General features: G+C 36.0%; 2 protein-coding genes across 3 annotated transcripts in view; one reads left to right on the top strand and one right to left on the bottom strand.

Annotated features, from left to right (window-relative positions):
- The window catches only part of LOC113231302 (kallikrein-1-like), a 12,690-nt gene extending 12,477 nt beyond the window's left edge, over nucleotides 1–213 (top strand). Inside the window, exon 8 of the mRNA XM_026465565.1 lies at nucleotides 99–213. Coding sequence (XP_026321350.1) covers nucleotides 99–180 — 82 coding nt within the window. The 3' untranslated portion in view covers nucleotides 181–213. The remainder of the gene's footprint in view (nucleotides 1–98) is intronic.
- On the bottom strand, nucleotides 185–21,609 carry LOC113231301 (cytochrome P450 4g1-like). 2 transcript variants are annotated; one of them, XM_026465563.1, is made up of 12 exons: nucleotides 21,414–21,609; nucleotides 20,397–20,461; nucleotides 19,101–19,264; nucleotides 18,048–18,137; nucleotides 17,779–17,889; nucleotides 12,085–12,270; nucleotides 9,886–10,082; nucleotides 8,908–8,983; nucleotides 6,600–6,783; nucleotides 6,175–6,326; nucleotides 761–949; nucleotides 185–408 (listed from the first exon to the last, which is right to left on the bottom strand). In XM_026465563.1, exons 3-12 carry the CDS (start codon nucleotides 19,255–19,257, stop codon nucleotides 260–262), a joined length of 1,491 nt encoding a protein of 496 aa, XP_026321348.1. In that variant the 5' UTR covers nucleotides 19,258–19,264; nucleotides 20,397–20,461; nucleotides 21,414–21,609; the 3' UTR covers nucleotides 185–259. The 2 variants fall into 2 exon arrangements, with proteins under 2 accessions (XP_026321348.1, XP_026321349.1); XM_026465564.1 differs by lacking the exons at nucleotides 8,908–8,983; nucleotides 9,886–10,082.

The following is a 21,609-nucleotide window of genomic DNA, read 5'->3' as shown; positions in this document are numbered from 1 at the left end:
GCCGGAAGACGTCCACTGCTGAACATAGACCTCGCCCAAAGATTGCCAGACTAGCCGGTCGGTTAAAGATTAATTAGTTACCTTCAATTTCGTTTCAGGAGACGCAGACGCCACCAGCATAAATATGAAAATAGGGCACATGTTTATAATAATAAAAGACTATACAATGATAAGAAATAAAATTGTATTATAATAATAATATTTGTAGTTTTAGTTATGTTGAAGTAATAAAAGTATGTCACTGCACAAAAAATTGTAATCATCTTTTTGATATTTTGAGCAGATGACCTTTGATAGGGAATAGGAGCATTTCTATTTTGAGTGGGCCGACGTCTTCAGCTTTAAGTTTGTAGGATCTCACCACACTGGATATTACGCTCTTCATGATTAGCATGCCGAAGTTTCGCCCTGAAATGTGAATTATGGTCAGGTAAAAAAATACGAAGTCTACTACTTATTTTACGTTAAAAATATGATTACATTTTCTAAATATAGCATGACAGCGTATATGTATACATATATGCATATAATATATTTCGAAAACTTGTGATAATGTAACCATATGCCCTTAATGTAAAATGAGCATTACAGAACTGAAATGACAATATTTGCAACCATATCACCTTAAAATTGTTAAATCTGAAAGCAGAACTACAGCGAGATGGCGCTTACTCTATTAATTTTATAATAATACTTAGCGGTTGAAGAAAATATTGTGTTTCATACAACAGCACTGATTGACGCCTAGATTAGAACTTGCCTATGCAGTTTCTGGATCCATAGCTGAAGGGTAAGAATGCGGCCGGATGGCGATTGATAGAGCGCTCTGGTAGGAACCGGTCGGGATCAAAGTCGTTGGCATTTTCACCCCAAATCTTCGTCCAGCGGTGTGTAACAAAAGCGCCTATGACTGCCCCCACACCCGCCGGTAGGGTGGTACCGCATGCAGCTTTCATAAAATGATAGCAAAATAAATCAATGTTGAAATTGTATCTTTTATATATGACTTTCCATATATAAACTTAGTATACTTTTTAAATTCCGAATTAGTAATTTTTTCTAAAGTCTATTCCAATCCATTTTCAACAAAAAGTAAACAAAACTGTTTGGTTAAAATTCTAAAGAAATCACTCTATAAATCGAATAAGTAACACTAACACGTATATTTTGAAGATTTCGACTTGATATCTCATCACCTTTTCCAACAATTAGATATGGGTTTTTTACCCGATAAATAACCGTTTTTACTGAGTATTTAACCTAAAACATAGATAATTATTTTTTTGTGTTTTTTATAATACAATTCATTCGAATTAATTTTTTATTAAATAATTATATACAGGACGATTCGGAACATCAAAAAAGAAAGAGATCGCATTATACAGTTCATATAGCGTTCTTGCTTTCCTATTTTTAGTAAGGGATAGACAATATTGGGAAATCATTCGTTCTTTCGGTCACTTTAGCAATAATACATTACTTGGTTGATAGGTTTGTCATGGTACGAATACGAGTAATATTAATAATATAAGCTTACTATAAGCTTACATTGAAATAAGATTGTTTTTTTGGAAGGTTATGGTAGGCTCCCAGAATGGCGAGGCAAAGGAATTAAAGAACGATTCCAAATTTAAATACAAGCGGCCTACCATAACCTTTCCAAAAACAATATTATTTCAATGGAAGCTTAAAGTAAGCTTATTATAATAGTATTCATATTGGTTCCATGAGAGAAAAGTTTAGGGAGACTGGTATAATGGTATAATTTACTCCAACATTTTGTATGCCTGTAAAAATATACGTAACTTCGTTAAAAAAGAAGATATCCATAATATTAACCTTACAACTAAGTCCAAACTAATGGTACCACGTTTCCGATTAACTAAGCTAAACGATTCTTTTATGGGGAACTGTATACGTTTTTACAATAAGATTCCGGAGCATATAGTAAGTTTACCATTTCCTAAGTTTAAAACTTACATTAAAAGTATTTATATAAAAAGTCATATTACAAAATTGTACACTACGTGTTAGATAAAGATGTATGGAAAGACAACGTGAGTTTGAACTTGTTGATTCACACAAATGTGATTCAAAATGTATTCTATAGCATTTAAGGTTATTTGAAAAGAGCAATCCCTAAAGCTTCTTGCTTGTTCTTCTCAGGGAGGTCAGCGTAGTGAACGAGCAGTAGCTTAAAAAATGACATTTTCAAGTGTAAATATTTTACCCATGGAATCATTGACTTAATGGAATAAATGATTATTTGACTTTGTGCTATCAACCAAGTAATGTATTATTGCTAAAGTGATTGAAAGAACGAATGATTTCCCAATATTGTGTATTCCTTACTAAAAAATAGGAAAGAAATAACGCTATATGATTTATATTATAATGTCATCTCTTTCTTTTTTGATGTTCCGAATGATCTTATCTTAGTATAATGTATAAGTAGGTACTTAATGCTATTTACAATCAGAGAATTTTAACTATTAAAAAAAGAAAAGTATGTAATAGCAAAATCTACTAAAATTATGTTGTGTTCAATTAGTTTTCCGCGTTTTCATGAAGAAAAATAAATAATACAAACTGAGTCTTGATTGTCACGTTGTGAATTCGGAATTATAGTCTAGTGTCAACTGTTCGTGTCGACAAGGAACATATAGATATCGCTGTCATAATTTTACGAAATAAACATCGCGTATTTGTATTTTACGAGAAATTATTTCCTATGTACATACTATTAAATAAAAAATAAACAAAATGTTGAAGAGATGTATGTATATGTATGTCATAGATTCCTCATAGATGGCGCTACGATTAAAAAGTCGTTGAAAAACCAAATGCAAAGACACGACAACAAGCACATAGAAAGATTCGTGAGGTCCATTGGTTCGTACCGTGGCTTAATTGTTAAAGCGTCTGGCACGGTATGATAGAAGACGTCGGTTCGAAGTCGGATTATTTTCTGAGTGTTCTATCTTTGTATTAATAATTATAACAAACTAGTGGAGTAATTTCACAAAAAATAATTGAACATCATTTCAATAAAAATTTAAAAAGAGATATGCTTTTAGGAAATGAAACTATTTTTCCGGATTTAAAGCGCGTATATTTGTTTTTTCAAACAAACCGACGTTTCGGGCCCTTTCACGGTTGACTGAGGTGGTACAGTCTTCAACCAGTTATGTCTAATATTGATGCAAACCACCCTATTTTTTCACTATAGTTACAATAGTTATTGATCAAATACCTTATTTTAATTTTACAAAGAAAACATTGCAATTTACGCTACTTTAAGTTTTGCAAATTAGTTTATTGAATTAATTTTTATTTAAGATCAATTTATTATTAATTAGTAATACAAATTAGAATAAACTAAAATATATTAATTAGTACTGCAGTCTTATGTCTGTTTGGGATTTTTCATTAGAGGAAATACTTATGTAAATAATCTCAGTACAGAGTACTAAAAAAAACCGACCTCAAAAGTAAGAGGAATTACGTCTATTTGCTAAGTTTTACTGAAATATCCCCTAGTTCGCCACTATACAGGACTTGACACTGGAGATAATAGAAATCGGTTCTCACTACTCAAAGTATATTGAGAGAAAAACGCCTAGAATTGGGAAATAGCAAAATCAACCATTAAAGTAATTACTCCTAAATTAAAGTTAGTGCTATTATAAAAATGAATCTTCATACGTGAATAGCCACCCTTCGATGTGGATGCTTTTCTTCAAAATGAAATGGGACCACTATGGAAGTACCCCCTTTCCAACAACAAAAGAATCATGAAAATCGGTTCACAAATACCGGAGTTATCGCGTAACATACATACAAAAAAAAGAACATACAGACGAATTGAGAACCTCTTCCTTTTTTGAAGTCGGTTAATAAATAAGTTCGACTTAACTTTTAATCATTACAAATCAATATTAAGACAATAAAACTGAAAATAATATTGTTTCCATTGCATTCGTATAATTATTTTAGGATTGCTAAATTTGACATAAGAACAATATTACTTTAATGTTAAAGTTGCGTTATAGTACGAACGGAGTGAATGAATAATCACAAAGCAGGGGCCCTACCTTGAAATCGGTTACCGGAAAGTGTGCAAGCCCAGATTCATCCTCTCGTTCGTCCCGTAGTTAGATGTCGCTGTCATAACGAGAAATGATTTCCTATGTATGTGCTATTAAATAAAAAATAAACAAAATATTGAAGAGATTATGTAAATAAGTAAGTTCAACTTAATTTTTAATAATTATAAATCAATAATTAGACAATGAATTCGTTTCCATTGCCTCCGTATAACTATTTTAACACAAACAAACACACACACAGACACACACACACACACACACACAGACATACACACATACACACACATAGACACACACACAGACACACACATAGACACACACACAGACACACACATAGACACACACACACACAGACACACACACATACACACACACAGACACACACATAGACACACACACAGACACACACACAGACACACACACACACACACACACACACACACACACACACACACACACACACACACACACACACACACACACACACACACACACACACACACACAAACACACACACACGCACACACGCACACACACGCACACACACACACACACACACACACACACACACACACACACACATTCTATAATCTGTAAATCATTCAATATTTTGTATCTTTTATTATAAAAAATTTGCATGCTATCACTAATATCTTCGGTGCGCAAACTCAATGGAACATAATTACTGTACCATAAGGAAGTATTAGAAGTATTTAAATACTTAAAAGGGAGTCTCGAACCACTATAACCACCCAAAACACTAAAAAAATAAAACGAAAAAACAATTTTGTAAATTCCTATTATTAACCGACTTCAAAAAAGGAGGAGGTTCTCAATTCGACTGTATGTTCTTTTTTTTCTTTGTATGTATGTTACGCGATAACTCCGGTATTTGTGAACCGATTTTCATGATTCTTTTTTGTTGGAAAGGGGGTACTTCCATAGTAGTCCCATTTCATTTTGAAGAAAATCATCCACCTCGAAGGGTGGCTATTCACGCATGAAGATTCATTTTAACAAATAGCGCCTAACTGTAATTTAGGAGAAATTACGTTAATAATATAAGTGATAATAAGTGATTTTGCTATTTCTCCAATTCAAGGCGTTTTTAAAAACTTAGCAAATAGACGTAATTCCACGTACTTTTGAGGTCCGTTTTTTTAGTACTCTGTACTGAGATTATTTATTTAATTGCGGTAAACAAATTTGATCCAAAGGTCATTGACTTGCACGGCATTTGCAAACGTTTTGAACAATGACCTTAAATGCGCAGAAAGAATAGCATTTTAGATCTATTTGGTAGCGACGGCGGGAGTGTCGTATCGTGCGCGCGATTGGTAGATCAGTCGACCTTGCTTCCCGTACTGCGTCACGCTGACATCGCGCATACATTCTATTCTTCGAAATGCTACGTGGTTTGGGACGCAAACAAGAGTTAGTTGTGCAAAAAAGAACCGCTACCAGGTTTCCCAGAACCTGCATGGTAATCCATTAAGTACAACTGCGTGTCTATTCTTATGGCATTATGTGAAACGTTTATTTTACGCGGAGGATACGGGTGTCCAAGTTTCTGCTTTCAAAGTTGTCGAGTCTAATGTTGAAACGAAACTCACGTGCGAATGCCTGCATAGCTGGTGGTAGCTCCGGTACGGAGCCAGTCACCAGCTGTGGTAGCTCCACAGCGGTATTACTTCTAGCAATACTTTCATGTAATCTAAAGTTGGTAAGTACCAAATCTAATGCGAGCATGTTATGGAATAAAACTACACATTCAATGAAGTTTGACAAATCCTAGGTCCTTACAAAAGAAGTCCGTTATAACCCAGAATGCTGCGAGGCCATTGATATTAAAAAACATCCCAATTTCAACAGGGAAGACGATTTCTCCGTACCACCAGTTTGGGGTCCAGTATTTCCTCTGATGTAAATCCCAAACAGACAACACTGCAGTACTAATTAATATGTGTTAATTTATTCTAATTTCTGTTATTAATTGCTATAGTAAACGTATAGGTGGCATAAGACCTTTGCTGTCAATGGAACAACTTGTTAACAAAATACATACGTAAATAAATGTCCTTGTCTATTTTCCGTGCTATGATAGGCACTACAGTGTAGAGTCGCATGCTCTCCTTGATAACTCTCTCCAAATAGTTCATTTTTTGGAGATCTTCTTTTTCGGCACCTTTTGTTGATTCTTCGAATATAGAGATCTGCCTGGAGAAAAAAAAATGTGTTTGTACTAAAATTTATTATTAATTGTACGGTGTGCACTACCGAAGTTGGGCAAGAGGGAGATATGAGATTTATTACTTAAACTATTCGACGATATCTGATAATTAAGAAAGCAACTGCAACGGCGCCGGTATACTTTCGATGTATAATTCTTAAAAGTGACGATAAGTCACTATTCAATCGTGTGACTATTGGATTTTTCATCACACAGTAATGTATTCAAACTATTTGTCCAAATGTCGATGATGCACTTACTCTTGTAGCACCCTGTCCTGTACATCCTGATGTATTCCAAGAAGTACCAGCGTATAAGAGATGACAAGAGCAGTTGTATCATTTCCAGCTATCGTGATAGAGTCAATGTGCTCACGCAGTTGTTCGTCTGTGAAATCGATCTCTCGCCCGAATAGGAGGTCAAGGATTGCCCGCAATTTACCATCTACAAGTACATGTTTAATTAAATTTAGTGATGCAGGTTTAGATTAAACAAATAGAGTTAATTAAATATACACTCTCAGGCACTGAAACAAATTTTAAATTTAGATGAGTTCGCATACCTATCGCATTGATAATTTAATATTCTACGTGGTAAGATCGTACATTTTATGTCTTTTAGGTAAGCATTTGTACTGCCACAGCACAAACAAAGTGTACACAAACATACACACTACAAGTGTTGGTTTAAATTAACTTTAGTGTATGGAATAAAATGTCAGGACATTGTAAAAATAAATAGCATAATTATATTTACTCTTGCTAAATGAGTTGATAAATGAATGGCAGGAAGAAATATTATTAGTGAATCTGGAAGGACACTAAAATTACGATGGCGACAAACCAAAATATCTTTCTGTCCACAATTACAGGGCGTCTAGAGCTGGCGAGTTTTTATTTATTTAAAATGGAGTTAAACTTGTCATGTGTTGATATATATTTATAGGTACCTTTGATCGGTAAATAAACGGAATCAGAATATTCTGAGCAATTGTTAATATTTGCTTTTATTGAAGTCTATTGGTCTTACGTGACAATATTGCGCTGTTTTAAATAAATGACGTCATGTAAGGGAGTTATGACACCTATCGCTGCCGAATCAGCTTGAGGCGATCGTGTTTTAGCATACTTGCGATTCGCCGTCGACGCCGCCGTTTGGGGCGTCCATTCACAATCGATCTATAAATTTCTGCCGGCAATCTACTCACATTCATACTTTCTACCGTACCAAATCATCGAAGCATCCCCTCTCTATCTTCTTTTCATACTATAATGCTCTCATACTACACTGTTTAATGGGACACAAAATTTCAATACACAGTCATTTATTTAGAAATACTTTTGAAAAACCGCAGTATAGTGTTTCATAGTTTGCTTTGAAGAATATTCATGACAAAAGATGATAGATCCGAAAAATGTGTTTTCATAATTAATTGACATGCGGTAATTTCAAAATCCTGTTGTAATATAAATTCAACAAAGGCTACATTAAAAATCGAAATGAAAAAAAAAGACTACAGTGTATTGGCCATTTATATGGAACCTATTTTGTTTATACAGAGACGAAAATTCTAAAAGTAGTGACTTATTAGTTTTAAAAATCGCCGAGAGATACTTGCATTTTATTTATATGTGTATATTTATTTTTTGTCATTGCTTGCCAATATATATTAAACGCTATTTCGTTTGCAATGATGTGTAGTTCAAAGCGTTTAGTGCTCGTAAAACTGAACACAAGTTATTTTACTACACGTGGTTTACATACATAATAACTTTGGTCCATACGTATATATGTGTATATATATATATATATATATATAATCTTACATCGAGTAAATCAGGCAAATGGGCCTTATATCACTTTTAAATTATCAACTCTCGTTTGCACTGAAATCATAAATAAAAAAGCTGAAATAGTACAGCGCCAATAACTGACCTGTGTTTACGTTTCCGTATATTCCAAAAACATTCTGTATTTCTTGTAATAAAGATATATCTCTAACTACGGGGGGCTGTTCAATTCGGTGGTGTGGGAAAAACAGCAAAACATCTAATTACAAAACAAACCGAATCACATTTCATCGGTAATTAAATATGTAATTTTTCAATTATTGTTCATTATAGCAAAGCTCAAGTTAAACTGGTCGATTTGAAGTGACACGACTGACGACACCCGACCATTGTTTCGAATTCGAGCTATTTCTAACTCTCCTACTTTATTTAGGCATAAAAGCAAATTCGACTAATTTCGTTTGTAGAATATTTAAACTTGGAAAGGTGTCATTTTGCAGATGTGGCCTTATTACATCGAAGGTGCTAATTATATACATATATATATTTTAATTGACAGGAAAATTGGGGTTGGGTATGTTGTGTCGTTTGGCTGCAGATCGATCTTTATAGAGTACCATGTTATTATATTAGTTCGATATTTCAACATAATAGCGTCATATTTATCATGAACCAGTAGAATTGTATTTTATAGTTCTACTTATGCTACAATAAGTGAGAATAATATAGAAAACAAAAACAGTGGGTAAAATGTACGAGAGAGTGAAATTAAACTTACCGTTGGTTTTTTGTGAATAAGTGACGGAATTCCTTTTTTTCTTCAATTCATATTCAACGCGTCTTTTTCTCACCACCTGAATTAGAAGTACTTGTTCAATCATCTCCACAAGCATGTGAATATTAAATGTAATCCATAGGTGCCTACAATAATGCTCAATTTCTTGAAACAACACAAAACGCGTGAATATGTAAGCAACAAACGATTGACATCGTATTTTTTATCGATCTACTCGTGTGATCAGAGTAATCATGTTTTACTACCATGATATATATTTATTTTATGTGAAATTACTCTACTACTTTGTTATAAGTTATAACTATTAATACAAAGATCAAACAAAAAAATGGCCCTAGTTTGGCACATAGACGCAGGTACGAGTCCTAACAGATCGAAGGAATTTTTGTTTGTGTTCGATCTTTGTATTAAATAATCAAAAAGTTATTCACTAGATGTTACTAACGGCGACGCGACGAATGCTGAAAGGCAGAACAAAGATCTATAACGAAAACACATACAGAATTTCATCGGCTCGGTAACTAGACCGGTAGCTCAGTTGGTAAAGAGCAATGCTACGGTACAGCATGGACATAGGTACAAGTTCCACCGGATGGACGAAAAATTTTTCTGTGTGTTCGATCTTTGTTTTCATAATCAAATTAGAGGAGTTATTTCACAAAAAATCTCATTAAAAAGAAATTTATTGATTTACCAAACCTGATGATAGACACATTTAATAAGCTGGTAGTGTGCAATTTAGAAAGTCTGCTATTGATAAGGCTAATATCTTTTTGTTTAATTAATAGTTTGGTCACATAGCACAAATAAAACTTTATAACAACAACCTCCTAATTTTCCTTTTTTTTAAAATTTGATATAGGATATTAAAAAGGTAGAAGTCCAAATATTTTTATGTATTCAAAGGAAAAATAAAATAATAAGAATAAAAAGCTAGGTCGGTTTTTAGGAGTTACTTACCTCATCAGTGAATTTATGCGTTAGCTCTATATTGTCCTTCTGCTGCTTTGCATAGGCTGTCAGGTTAAAGAGGCAATCAGGCTGTAGCCACACCTTGAAGAGACGCATGTTAAGAATCTCCATAACTGTGTGTCGCGCGCGCAGATATGGCGTGTCAGGAGAGTGTTGGACGTTCATGCGCTCGCCCATTGCAGTTTCTATATACAATATATGTACATTATTACGGATACAAACTATTCATATTTTTGGAAACGATAAATAAAACCTTTCGTATAATAAGGCTACATCTGCAAAATGATAATTTTTCAAGGAGAGGAGGAGAGGTTTAAAGAATCAGCGAACGAAAATAGTCGACAACTTATTTATAAATGCTTAAATTGGAAAGTTCTAAAATTTCATATACTTTCTTATATATAACACCGGGATAAATGCCGCAGTGGGATAGGTGCCTCATTTTCAAAAAACCTGACTTCCCCAAATCGCAACAAAGAATATTTAGTTTAAATAATGAGCATAGACACCACTCATTAAAGGTCCTGCAGGGCTTCGTGTGGAATAGATGCCTTTGGCTTGGGCATGAGTTTATCTCCGCGATGAACACGACAAACGGTTCAAAATTTCAGACGCAAGTATTTACTATCGCATAACTTTGTAAGTTATAATAAATTCCGTTATATTTTTATTTTTAACTGCCTCCGTGGCCGAACGGTTACCATGCCGGACTGCAACGCAGGGGTCTCAGGTTCGATTCCCGGACCGGGAGAAATATTTGTATGACCTACAATTATTTCTCTCGTGACTTTGGGTGTAATTTGTGGTTGTCTATGTGTGTGTCCATGGCACCCGCGACACAGGGTTTCCCTAGTGCGGGGCTATGTTGAGTGTGTGCGTTATTTTTATTATAACTATACACTGGTTCATTAACTGCGCACCTAGGTGTTAATAATCGCTCTTTTGTACATAGCTTACTTAAATAATAAAAGGGCATCTATCCATTTTGAATAGGATAGTCGCTTCGATTTTTTGCGGTATAGGTTAGGGGCAAAGGACAAGACATGAAAGTTAGGAAAAGAAAATAAAAAATACATTATTTTAGTGAAAAAGACAAGTAAATGATAATAGTTTAAAAGTAAGTAAAAGATAAATTATTCACAATTCAAACAGCGAACATGTTTGTATTGTTTATGTATATAATATTGAGTCTTTTATGTAATACCATTATTAGTTCATTAGAAATCTTCCCAACAAATTATGGTCAGTGAGGATGATACCATACGAGTAGTAGTGTGATTTTCTTCGTGCAAGTAACTAAGGGTTAAAAAGTTATGCACCTCATCCTATCATATTATGAAAGGTAGTGTAACTTTTTTGTCGTTGATGACGCAACGTCACTCCAAAGTTGTTTTCGAAAATTAATCTTTTTTGACTTCCAGCATACATAAACGTGCTTTTCAGTAAGAAAACTAATACCACCATTATCTATGTATATGAATATATATGAATGAATACGTCTGTGTGTGCGTCTGTATTTTTTAAACTTCCGTGAGTTGTTGTACTTACACGCGCAAAAGTTTCTGAATTATTAGAACCCACTGCCCAGGGTCGGGCATTCTTTAAGGAAATAGTTAAGGCTATATAGTCCACCACACAGATCCAATGCGGCTTGGTGATTTCACACGTTTTCAGCCGGGTATAATTACTTATACCCTGGTTGTATATATGTATATGTTGCGTCGTTATTATGCAATATATAAGTAGAAGCAGCATAGCTCCTTGTGAAAGAGTTCGTCCAGGAAAGTACTGCCACCTTACCTATTTCTGTTAGCATTACTGTGTTCCAGTTTTGATGGGTCGGGGTGCTGGTGGAGTTACAGGCACATAGGACTTGTCAACTTATGCCTCAGATTGACGGCCGCACTAGCAGTGCCCCTCAGATATTTACAATTTAAAGCTCTTAGCACTGCAACTATCATGGACAGGCGTGTCGCTTACCACCAGGTGCACGACTTGTTCGTCTCTTAATTTGATATCATAAAAAAAACTAGCTTTGTTTCGTCCAATTTATGATATTTTCACGTACATGTTTTGTTTTGGTCCACTTTATGGCAATGAGAAATTGAGAATTGAACAGAACTTCTATACTTTAGGCATTAACATTTTGGAGCTAGTGCTACGACAAATTATCAACTTATTACTTACCAAACACGATGTCTAAGGTGCAAGCAGTGATATATTTGAGTACATCAAACTCTCGTCCATCGGCTCTTTCCTTGAGCCGCTTGACGAGCACATGCGCCTGTTCTGCAATAACTCCTAGATACTCCTCCACTATTTTATTGTGAAACACTGGGAGGAGAACTTTACGATGAGTTTTCCATAAGTTCACTGCAAAGTAAGTGCATAATATATTCATAGTAAATTGGAATATTGTACAAAAGCTCATCCAACTAGCCACTTCACACTTTAGACCGTTCTTATAGTAGATGACATAGAGTTCAATTCAAATATTAGAATTGCCACTCTTGGCTCACCGGTTTGGTGTGACAGCAATGAAAATTTAAGAAATGAATATGGCATAGTAATAGCAATTCTTCTATTTGTGCGTAACGGAAATTTTTGACTACAGTGGAGAGTTCCTCTTCCTGTCATCTTATGCTTTAAGTAGCGCCATTGTCGGTAGAGAAACGTTTCATGATGAGCAAGAATTTGGTCGATTTCCCCTCATGCTAAGAATGGGCACAATTGCACTATAATGAAGCTCTCGATAACTTTTTCTCCCTTTAAACATTCACCGTTTATTTTCGATTTAAGTATATTTAAGTAGTTTATATTCACTTTATTTACAAAACACACACAGACAGCCGTTTGATATCATGAAAAAAACTGCTGGAAAATTTCATTTTAATGAGAATCGCAAACATGTTCTAACAAAGTCAATAATAGCTTCATGGCATTTCACGTGTCAATAACAGGCATCTAATCAAATTATTTGTTATCATAACAATTTGTCAATATTTGTTAACCCCTAACACAAAAAATGTTTGAATGTTTGAAGAATTTGTCTGTGTGTTTGTATTTCTGTCTGTGGCATTGTAGCTTCCAGATGGACGGACTGATGTCAATACGGTTGTTTTTTTATTTGAAGGCTGGCTTAATCGGATGGTTCTTAGCAATGTTTTGTAGTGTATGACCAGTATCTTTAGGTTAGTAAGTTAGATAATAAACGTTCGTTATAAGACATAGACGTATTAGCTACGACATCGCAGTTTGATAAACGTCTTTTCACCTGTTTAAATTATCAGCTCTTCTACCAGTTCAAGTGAATATTTATTTTACTTCCACTTGTCAGTACCTATTGTCTTGAAATTTAGTATACTATGGAAGTCCGATGACATTACAATAATACGGTAACACTAATCTAATGCTGCAAACTACCCAACTCAGTTACAGTTAAATTATCGTACACTGTTCTTTAATTGTTTTTAATTTTAATTGATTGGACATGGTCGGAATGCTTGCCGTTTGCATCGCGCCTTTAGATGGTCCGTTTCCATGAGGAAAATAGGGATATTTTCCTCATATTACGATTTATCAAAAACTTTTTGACATGAAATATTTTGCAAAGATGTATGTCTCTATCCACCTAGTTTTTATGATTTTTTTTCTCATGCATTATTATTCTTGGATTTTTTGTCGCTATACTTGGACAATCACATATTTTTGCACCGAACAGATCAATTTTTCACCTGATTCCGTGTTTTTTCTATCGCGTTGCGCATGCTTTCACGCCCGCCCGCTTTTCGCGGATACTAGGCGTCACCGACGGCAACCGCGAGAATTGTTGCGAATGCGCAGGTATTCCCGAGAATTCTCCAGTAGACGCGCGTCCTTATTAGTTATTTTGCTCGTATCTAGTTTGTACGTTGCCCAAATTGCCATAAAGTTATTATGCTTTGTACAATACCGTTATAAAAATTCGCTTCCAATCCTTTCCGCCGTAATGTGAATCGCCTTGAAATTTGTTATGATATGTAAATGTAATGACACTTCAGCAATAGGTTAGCCTTGCTCAACAAGTTGCAAGCACAACAGGCTGCTGACCTCCTTAACTTCCAACTACTTCTATGAGAACTTTCGTGTTTGGGTTCACAGAATTGACCTCGATGACGAGTAGTTGGCTTATAAATGCTTTATTGACGTTTTTAGTGTTTTTGTATTAGGATTTTTTAAATATTAATATAAATTTTATTAGTAACGGCAATCTTACTCCCATGTGACATGAAATATATGTAATAACTAATAACACTCGATTTCCTTAAGCATTGCCTGCACAATGCACAATAAATAAAACTATTGGGACCAGTCTATCGTGACCATTGGACCTGTAAAAAGACTGAAACGTTGGTTTGTGAAGAAATAAACACGATCCTGAATCCGAAATAAAAATAGTTTCACTTCTAATATAATAATACTATGTATTAAGCTGTGTGCAGTTTTGTATAGTAACTAAGGTAATGTAATGATCATGTTTGCAATTGAAAGAAAAAGAATTTTATCTGAACGGTCTTCAAAAATTACCCACAAATATAGCACTTATTATATGTACATAGCCACAAGTTCAGCAGTTAATAATATAGCAGCAACTTTACTTGTCTAAAAATATCTAAATATTTAGATTTTATAACTCCAATCAAGGTGAATACAAATTACTTCTTATTATAATACTATGATTTATTTATTTGTTGTATTTAACAACGAATTAAGAATAATTTTGAACAGATATGAAAAATATTGATTTCGAATTATATTCTTGTGCTATATGTACGTACTTACCTATTTTATACATTCGTTCTCCCATTTTGTTTTAGTGCATTATTGCTTTAGGGAAACGCGGTTGAAGTAGCGACCTATGAGACTTTTTTAAAAATAAGTGCGCATTGGACCTCCATCTCACCTGATAGAAAGCGACGATGAGGTCGAAAATGTAGCATGTACACTTAATTTTTTTAATATCAAGTGACGGGACGAACAGGTCGTGCACCTGATGATAAGGTACACGCCTGTCCATAACAGTTGCATTGCCACTCAGAGCTTTAAATTGCAAAGATTTGAGGGGCACTGCCGCTGCGCCTGTCACCATGAGACATAAGTTGACAATCCCATGTGCCTGTAATTTCACCAGCACTCTTACCCTTCAAAACCGTAACACAGTAATGCTTACATTACTGCTTGGCGACAGAAATAGATAAGGTGGCAGTAGTTCCCTGAACGAACTCTTTCATAAGGAGCTCTACTGCTACTAAAAGTGCCTATTCACTCTCGCCTTAAAAAGCCCAACTTACAACGTTAGGGGAACAAGTCTGCAGGTAGAGGATTCCACCATTTTGCCGTGTGCCATATAAATGTGGAAGCGATACGCTTCGTTTATATCTTTGGAATATCCACAACATAGGCGTGGAACCCCAGCCTACGGGATGGGGTAGGCGGAATAAAATGAGTGATATATCCTGTAGAACAGCCGTAAAGTTGCTTGCTTATGCGGGCAACTTTACGGGGCGGTATTCAAGGTTCTGCACCTTTGCCTCTACTAAATCCGAGTCACCTATAAGCCTCTTGGTACACTTTTCTAGTAAAGCAGTGTGGTCAGTTGGTATTTAACAGAACCATCCCATAGGTGACAGTAGCACTTAATCCACGACCCGACTTGTGCTTGGTATATTTGAAGCAACTGTCCCGGTGTGCAGTACGCCTTACCTTGAAAAAGCCAAAGCTGGATGCTGGAAGCTGGAAGCCAAAAAAGGATGCCAAGCTTCATAGCTGCGTTTTAAGCCATGGATTCAATGTAACTGCCGAGTTCAAATTGAGCGACAGGCCCATTCCAAGGCCGAGGTGGTCGGTTATCAAAGGTCAAAGGGATTCCGTTTAGTGGAGAATAGACATGCCTGCGCTTTGGCAGCGTTAAATTTGACAAGATTGGCATCGCCCCAATCGGAGACTACCTTAAGTGTCAAATTAAAACGACTAACCACTGACCCATGCATTGGTCTGTATCTGTCTACAATTTGTGCTGTCATCAGCATACGCGAAGTTATTAACAAGGAAGGAATTAACGTAATCGATGATATGCAGCAGAAAGAGAGTTGCGGATAGTATGGAATCCTGAGTCCCACAATCACTCCATAGGTGTGAGGCGTACACAAAAAGATCCCCTGTAGATCGCCCTCGTCGGTATCCGTACTGGTCACTGAGAAAATCGTTGTTTTCAAGGTACTACAGGAGACAGTTATTAGGAGGATTAAGTACACGTTCCATAGTCTTATAATATAAAAGTAACGGGACTTACTCGCGTAGTATTTTAGTCGGAAGCGGTCCGACTAGTTTCAACCATAATCGATGGTCTTCTTCAGGGGTTGAGTGCAACGTTCGACCGCGTCACGTCTAGCACTGCGCGCTGCGGCTCTCTGCGCGCGCGCCGATGACGCACTCCGCAGTGGGGAACTCGGGAGGCTGATACGTTGCGTCAGCGCGTCCTGGAACTCTTCTTCGCTACTGCTGTCCGTAGGATTGTTGTCGGGAACAGTCCAGCACACAGAGCTCACCACGTCATTACCACTAACATCTGCAGCTGCATACCGAGCGCCATGAAGACACGGCTTACAGGTCGGTATCAAGCTCCAGCCTCCGTCTCTATTAAAATTTCGTCGCCTACTTATTTCAATAGCCTCTCGGATTTTGCGGGGCAAAAAAAAAATTCTTCTCCCGCGCTAAAACCTTAGCTTTATCAAACCGAATGTAGTGACCAGCACCGGAGCTCAGAAAGTGGTCTGCCACCGCAAATCCATTGACATCTTGGTTCTTTATGGATCGGATATGCTCTGCTAGCCTAGTAGCCACGTTCCGTCTCGTTTTGCCGACGTAACACTTGCCGCAGTCACAGGGAACCATATAGACACCGGGGTCCCCCAGAGGGTCTCTGTCCTTTGGAGAGTGAAGCAATTGTTGCAGCTGTGTGAGAGGACGGAATATTGTCTTAATGCTGTACCTTCGGCGTAACAAGTTTACCGGATTGAGATTTGAGTGCAAACCTCGGATGTTGGTGTGGTGCACTTTTAGTGGGAGGACGTGAAACCGCTATGTATACTTTTCCATTTATGCTTTTCATAGTTGTTTTGGAGAAGTGAATATGCAGGCGGAAGGCAGTTGAACGAGGCATTAAGTTGTGCTCAATAAGTAGCAAGCCATCCGGTCCTCCCCTCTGGTCGCCAACCGGCAAGGTGGAGCAATCCGGGATTTTTCGTTGTGTGGCGGAGCAGCCTTTCAGGGGTTGTTTTTCCCGCTAGTTGGTACCCCAACTTCCCATGATCGACCAGCGGTGCACCGTGTTTCTATTCCCACTAGCCTCCAGTGCTCAGTGTGGCTGTATAAGCAGCTATAACTTGTCGTCAGAAGAAAATGTAAATTTGCAGACCCGACCTCCTAACGGCAACTCACGAACAGGAGCTGCAACACGGAAATACCGTTTGGCGCCTCGACGATGACGTAACCAGTCGCGGCCCAAGCCTACCATCAGTAATTGTTACTCGATTAGCACCACCTAGGGGTCACTTGTAGGGTCTCGAGGGTAAACCTACGGAAGCGATCAAGACCAACCCACAAAAATCATAGACAATAGAGCGTGACATATAACGATATTTTTGATGTGCCAATCAGATCTGTCGTTTTTTGTTTGTAGATGAGAATATTACTGTACAACCAATTACCTCTGCCTCTCCCCACCAGCTGCTCACATATTTAACGCGTATAAATTTTGTCGCGAAAAGTTTTAAAGACAAAACTACAGTCCACTTAAAGAAAAAGTAATAGAACAGTGTAAAGTATTTATTATGTACTCACGAGGTGCAATAAAAAGACCGTGTCCTAGCCAAGGTTGCAAAAATCTATACACAACATCTTTATCTAGACAATTCTCCAGCACTATCTGTGCGTCTTCTGGATTCGCAATGGCTGAAACAAAAAGGTCACCAATATGTATGTCCTTTTAAAAATTATCATGTTTATACTGATTTTATAAGATATTTCATTATTTAAAAAAATTCTAAGTTCGATAAGTATAGGTACAAGTGTACTTTACATTCTGTTTTCTATAATACAGGCTTACATACCAACGTAAAGTTTCGGACCAAGCCAAATTTTGATTGCCCCTTTTGCTTTTAAAGCAATATCCCCTACTTCATTAAGCTTTTGTAATATTTCTGAAAACAAAAACTATTACTAACATTGGAACACCACAATGTAGCGTCGTACAAACAAATTTTGTTATGATCAAGGATAAATACGAAACAAGCAGTAGTAGAGCATGTAATATTGTCTATTGTTTATTTTCTTGAAAATCTCATTACATTTTATTAACATTTATGGAACAACAGCAAATAAACTCTGGAATGTGACTGGTTGTTTGTTTTACTATAGTATAGTTATTGCCTTGGTAGATTATCAATAATAATTATGTAGAAAAATACGTTCAACGATATAATATTTAGAGGAACGCTAAAAAGGTTAAATTATGATAACAATGTTCAAATACCCTAGTCATATATACCAACGTTTAATTTTAAAAAAGAATTACTTCAAAATTGTCTTTTGATTTAGATTAATTATTCAGTTAAATGTAGCCAGTGGTTCATATAGCGCACACACTCAACATAGCCCTAGCCCTAGCCACTGGGAAAACCCTGTGTCGCATACACAACGACAAATTACACCCAAACTCACGAGAGAAATAAATGTAGGCCATACAAATATTTATCCCGGCCCGGGATCGAACCTGGGACCTCTGCGTGGCAGTCCGGTATGATAACCGTTCGGCCACGGTGGCAGGTATATGAACGTTGTTAACATAATTCCTTTTAGCGTTCTTCTAAATAAGTCCATGAGTATAATTGAGTTTGGACTCTGAGTGAGTGTGGGTACATTCTTAAGTACCAAGGAAAACTTCCTAGAAATTTAGAATAGATTATTAGCAAGTTTTCTGTTCAGTCCTGTTTTCCACCTGTTGCTTTACTCAATCATTATCGCATTAACCAACATATACCAACTGCTGGATAAATTTCTCTTTCAATAACAGGGGTAATGTCCTTAGGCCATAATGCTCGGGTAATGTTTAAAACGCAGTTTCGAAAACAAGTATTTGAGCACTGTTATTATTATGTACTTACTTTCAGTGGTGCCAAAAAACATCATTCCATTTCCTAATAAAGGCAGCGTCGGCGATCCCGGTAGAGCGGCAGTCATGCGATCTATGCGCTGCACCCGCGCAACCCAGTACGCACAGTACGCACACGTAAGGATTATCAGTAACCCCAGAATAATCATTGTCGTTCTGTTGGATTGTTGTAAAAAAAATTGATGTATAGAAAGTTTTAGTTATGACCTACGATCATAACATAAGATCATTATGATACGTTAACATCATTTATTTGATATTAATTTTCAGGTAAGTTTTTTGTACTTACTCAATTTTGGTGATAATTTCTTTTTATTTAATCATTTATAGAATATCATCATGAAGCATTATTTAATATTCGAGTGTGGACACGATGATATATTCGAGTAATTAAATGATAAAAATTGTCACCAAAATTGAGTACAAAAAACTTACCTGAAAATTACTGATTAAGATTATCCTTTATATATATACCTATATATACGTGACAAAAATATTTGGGTCAATTTCAAAATGATTTGATTCAATTAATGATTGATTTGAATGGAGAGTAACTGTAACTCTTATTTTTTTTTTTTTTATACATGACAGGCAAATGACTCCACTCCACCTGATGTTAAGTGGAAAGTGGTATCCAAACGTGAAGGAACCTAGTGCAGCGATGAAACCCAGGCTATGTTGAGTGTGTGCGCTATATATATAATATATATAGTTTATATATTACTTCGTACCCTCGGTGTAAATAAGCCACATGTGATCATAAGCCAAAACTACTCCTATTAAAGAATTTATAGCACCTACATTTAAGCATAAAATGTTTATCGACTAATTCCGTTCATAGAATCTTTAAACATCTTCATTCATTCATCATTTCTCCTGAAAAGTTGTCATTTTGCAGACGTGGCTATAATAATATAATATACATTTTGCAATGATTTTTTTGCAAATATTGCGTTAGGATATTGCTGAATATCCTTTAAATTTTTGTCAATTATACGTGCGCGCTGTATAGATAGTACTTATTTTGCATTACTTAATGTATAATCAGTAATTATCAGAACACCTGCATTGTGAGCAACTGCGGCTTTATGACGTGCCAGTTCCTCGACAAGAAACAAGCACTGGATGAAACGGATCTTCAAAGATCAGACAAGCAGTTAGGCAGGACGCTCTAACCCATCATATTTCATTAATTCAGGAAAGTAGTAGAATCAGAGAAGGGGGCTGTTAAATTTAACGGAGAAGTGATTACAATTCATATAGTTTGCAGACGACATAGCTACCTTACCTGAAAATGCTCACCAATTGCAAGAGCTAATATCGTGTGTGGATGTTATATTTACAGAATTTGGACTGAAAATTAAAAACAAAAAACCATTATTGACCATTTCTAGAAAGCTAATTGTAAAGCTAAATAACAAATCAATGAATAAAATTAGTAAATTTATAAACTTGGACAGTTTGATGTGCAATTGAGGAACTCGGAGATAGCTTCAAGAATCGCTATAGCTAAAAAGGTTGTTAATAATAAAAACATCATTTAAAATAAAAAATGTCTTAAGGGGCTAGGAAACGACTAATAAATGTGTACATTTCGAGCATTGTATGGTAGTGGGACACGGATAATAAATAACATGCAGAGACGCAGAACGATTAAAACATTTGAGATAGGGTTCCAGAGAAGAAAGGAGGGATCAGTTGGACAGAAAGAAAAAGTAATGAGGCACTTTTTATTTCTGTCCAAGTCACTCCATTCTTACACAAGACAAGTTAGACAGAAAGAAAAAGTAATGAGGCGGTGTTAAGAATGGTGCAGGAAAAGGGTATCTTATTGAAGACAATAGGGGACCGAAGGGGAAAGATGTTTGAGTATCTAATACGTCACGACAGTTTTATTACAAGCGTTATAGAAGGGAACATGGAAAGAAAGAGAGGAAAAAGAATTAAGGAAATATTAAAGACTCAAAGTTAGAACCGGGCGCAGTGGGAGTGCCCCTCAGATCATAAAGAAAAATTACACCGACAAGAGTTCTTAAATAAGAAGAAGAAGCTCCTCTTCATTTTCGTGACTTCCAAAAATGATTTGATTTTGTTTATTTAATTTTTTATTGAAACCTTGTTACTTTTCATTTTTAAGTTGTTTACTTTACACATATACGTATACCTACCTACCTATTTTAGATTTATCTTTCTATGGCACCGTGATAGTTCTGGTATTTATAATGTCACGAAATTGAAGAAAGCTGTCATTTATTTATCTATTTTTACGAACCAATAGTATTGAAATTATGATGAGTGTACTTACTTCGAATTACAATTCAAATCCTATTGTTGTTTATGTTACTAAATAAAACAGCGTAACTCTATAAGTAGGTACGTGATGATCACTTTGTCAGTTATCGGATGTTTATATATTCTGAAGGTATTTGTGCACTGAATCTTTTCCCGGCTACAATCAGTGTTCATAAATTACGCGAGCGGAGGGGTCTAATTGGACTGAC

This window comes from Hyposmocoma kahamanoa, unplaced genomic scaffold (genome assembly GCF_003589595.1).
Source record: "Hyposmocoma kahamanoa isolate Upper Pololo Valley unplaced genomic scaffold, ASM358959v1 65, whole genome shotgun sequence".
NCBI lineage: Eukaryota > Metazoa > Arthropoda > Insecta > Lepidoptera > Cosmopterigidae > Hyposmocoma > Hyposmocoma kahamanoa.
The sequence above is the reverse complement of the archived record's forward strand: the minus strand, read 5'-3'. Positions and strand labels throughout refer to the sequence as shown.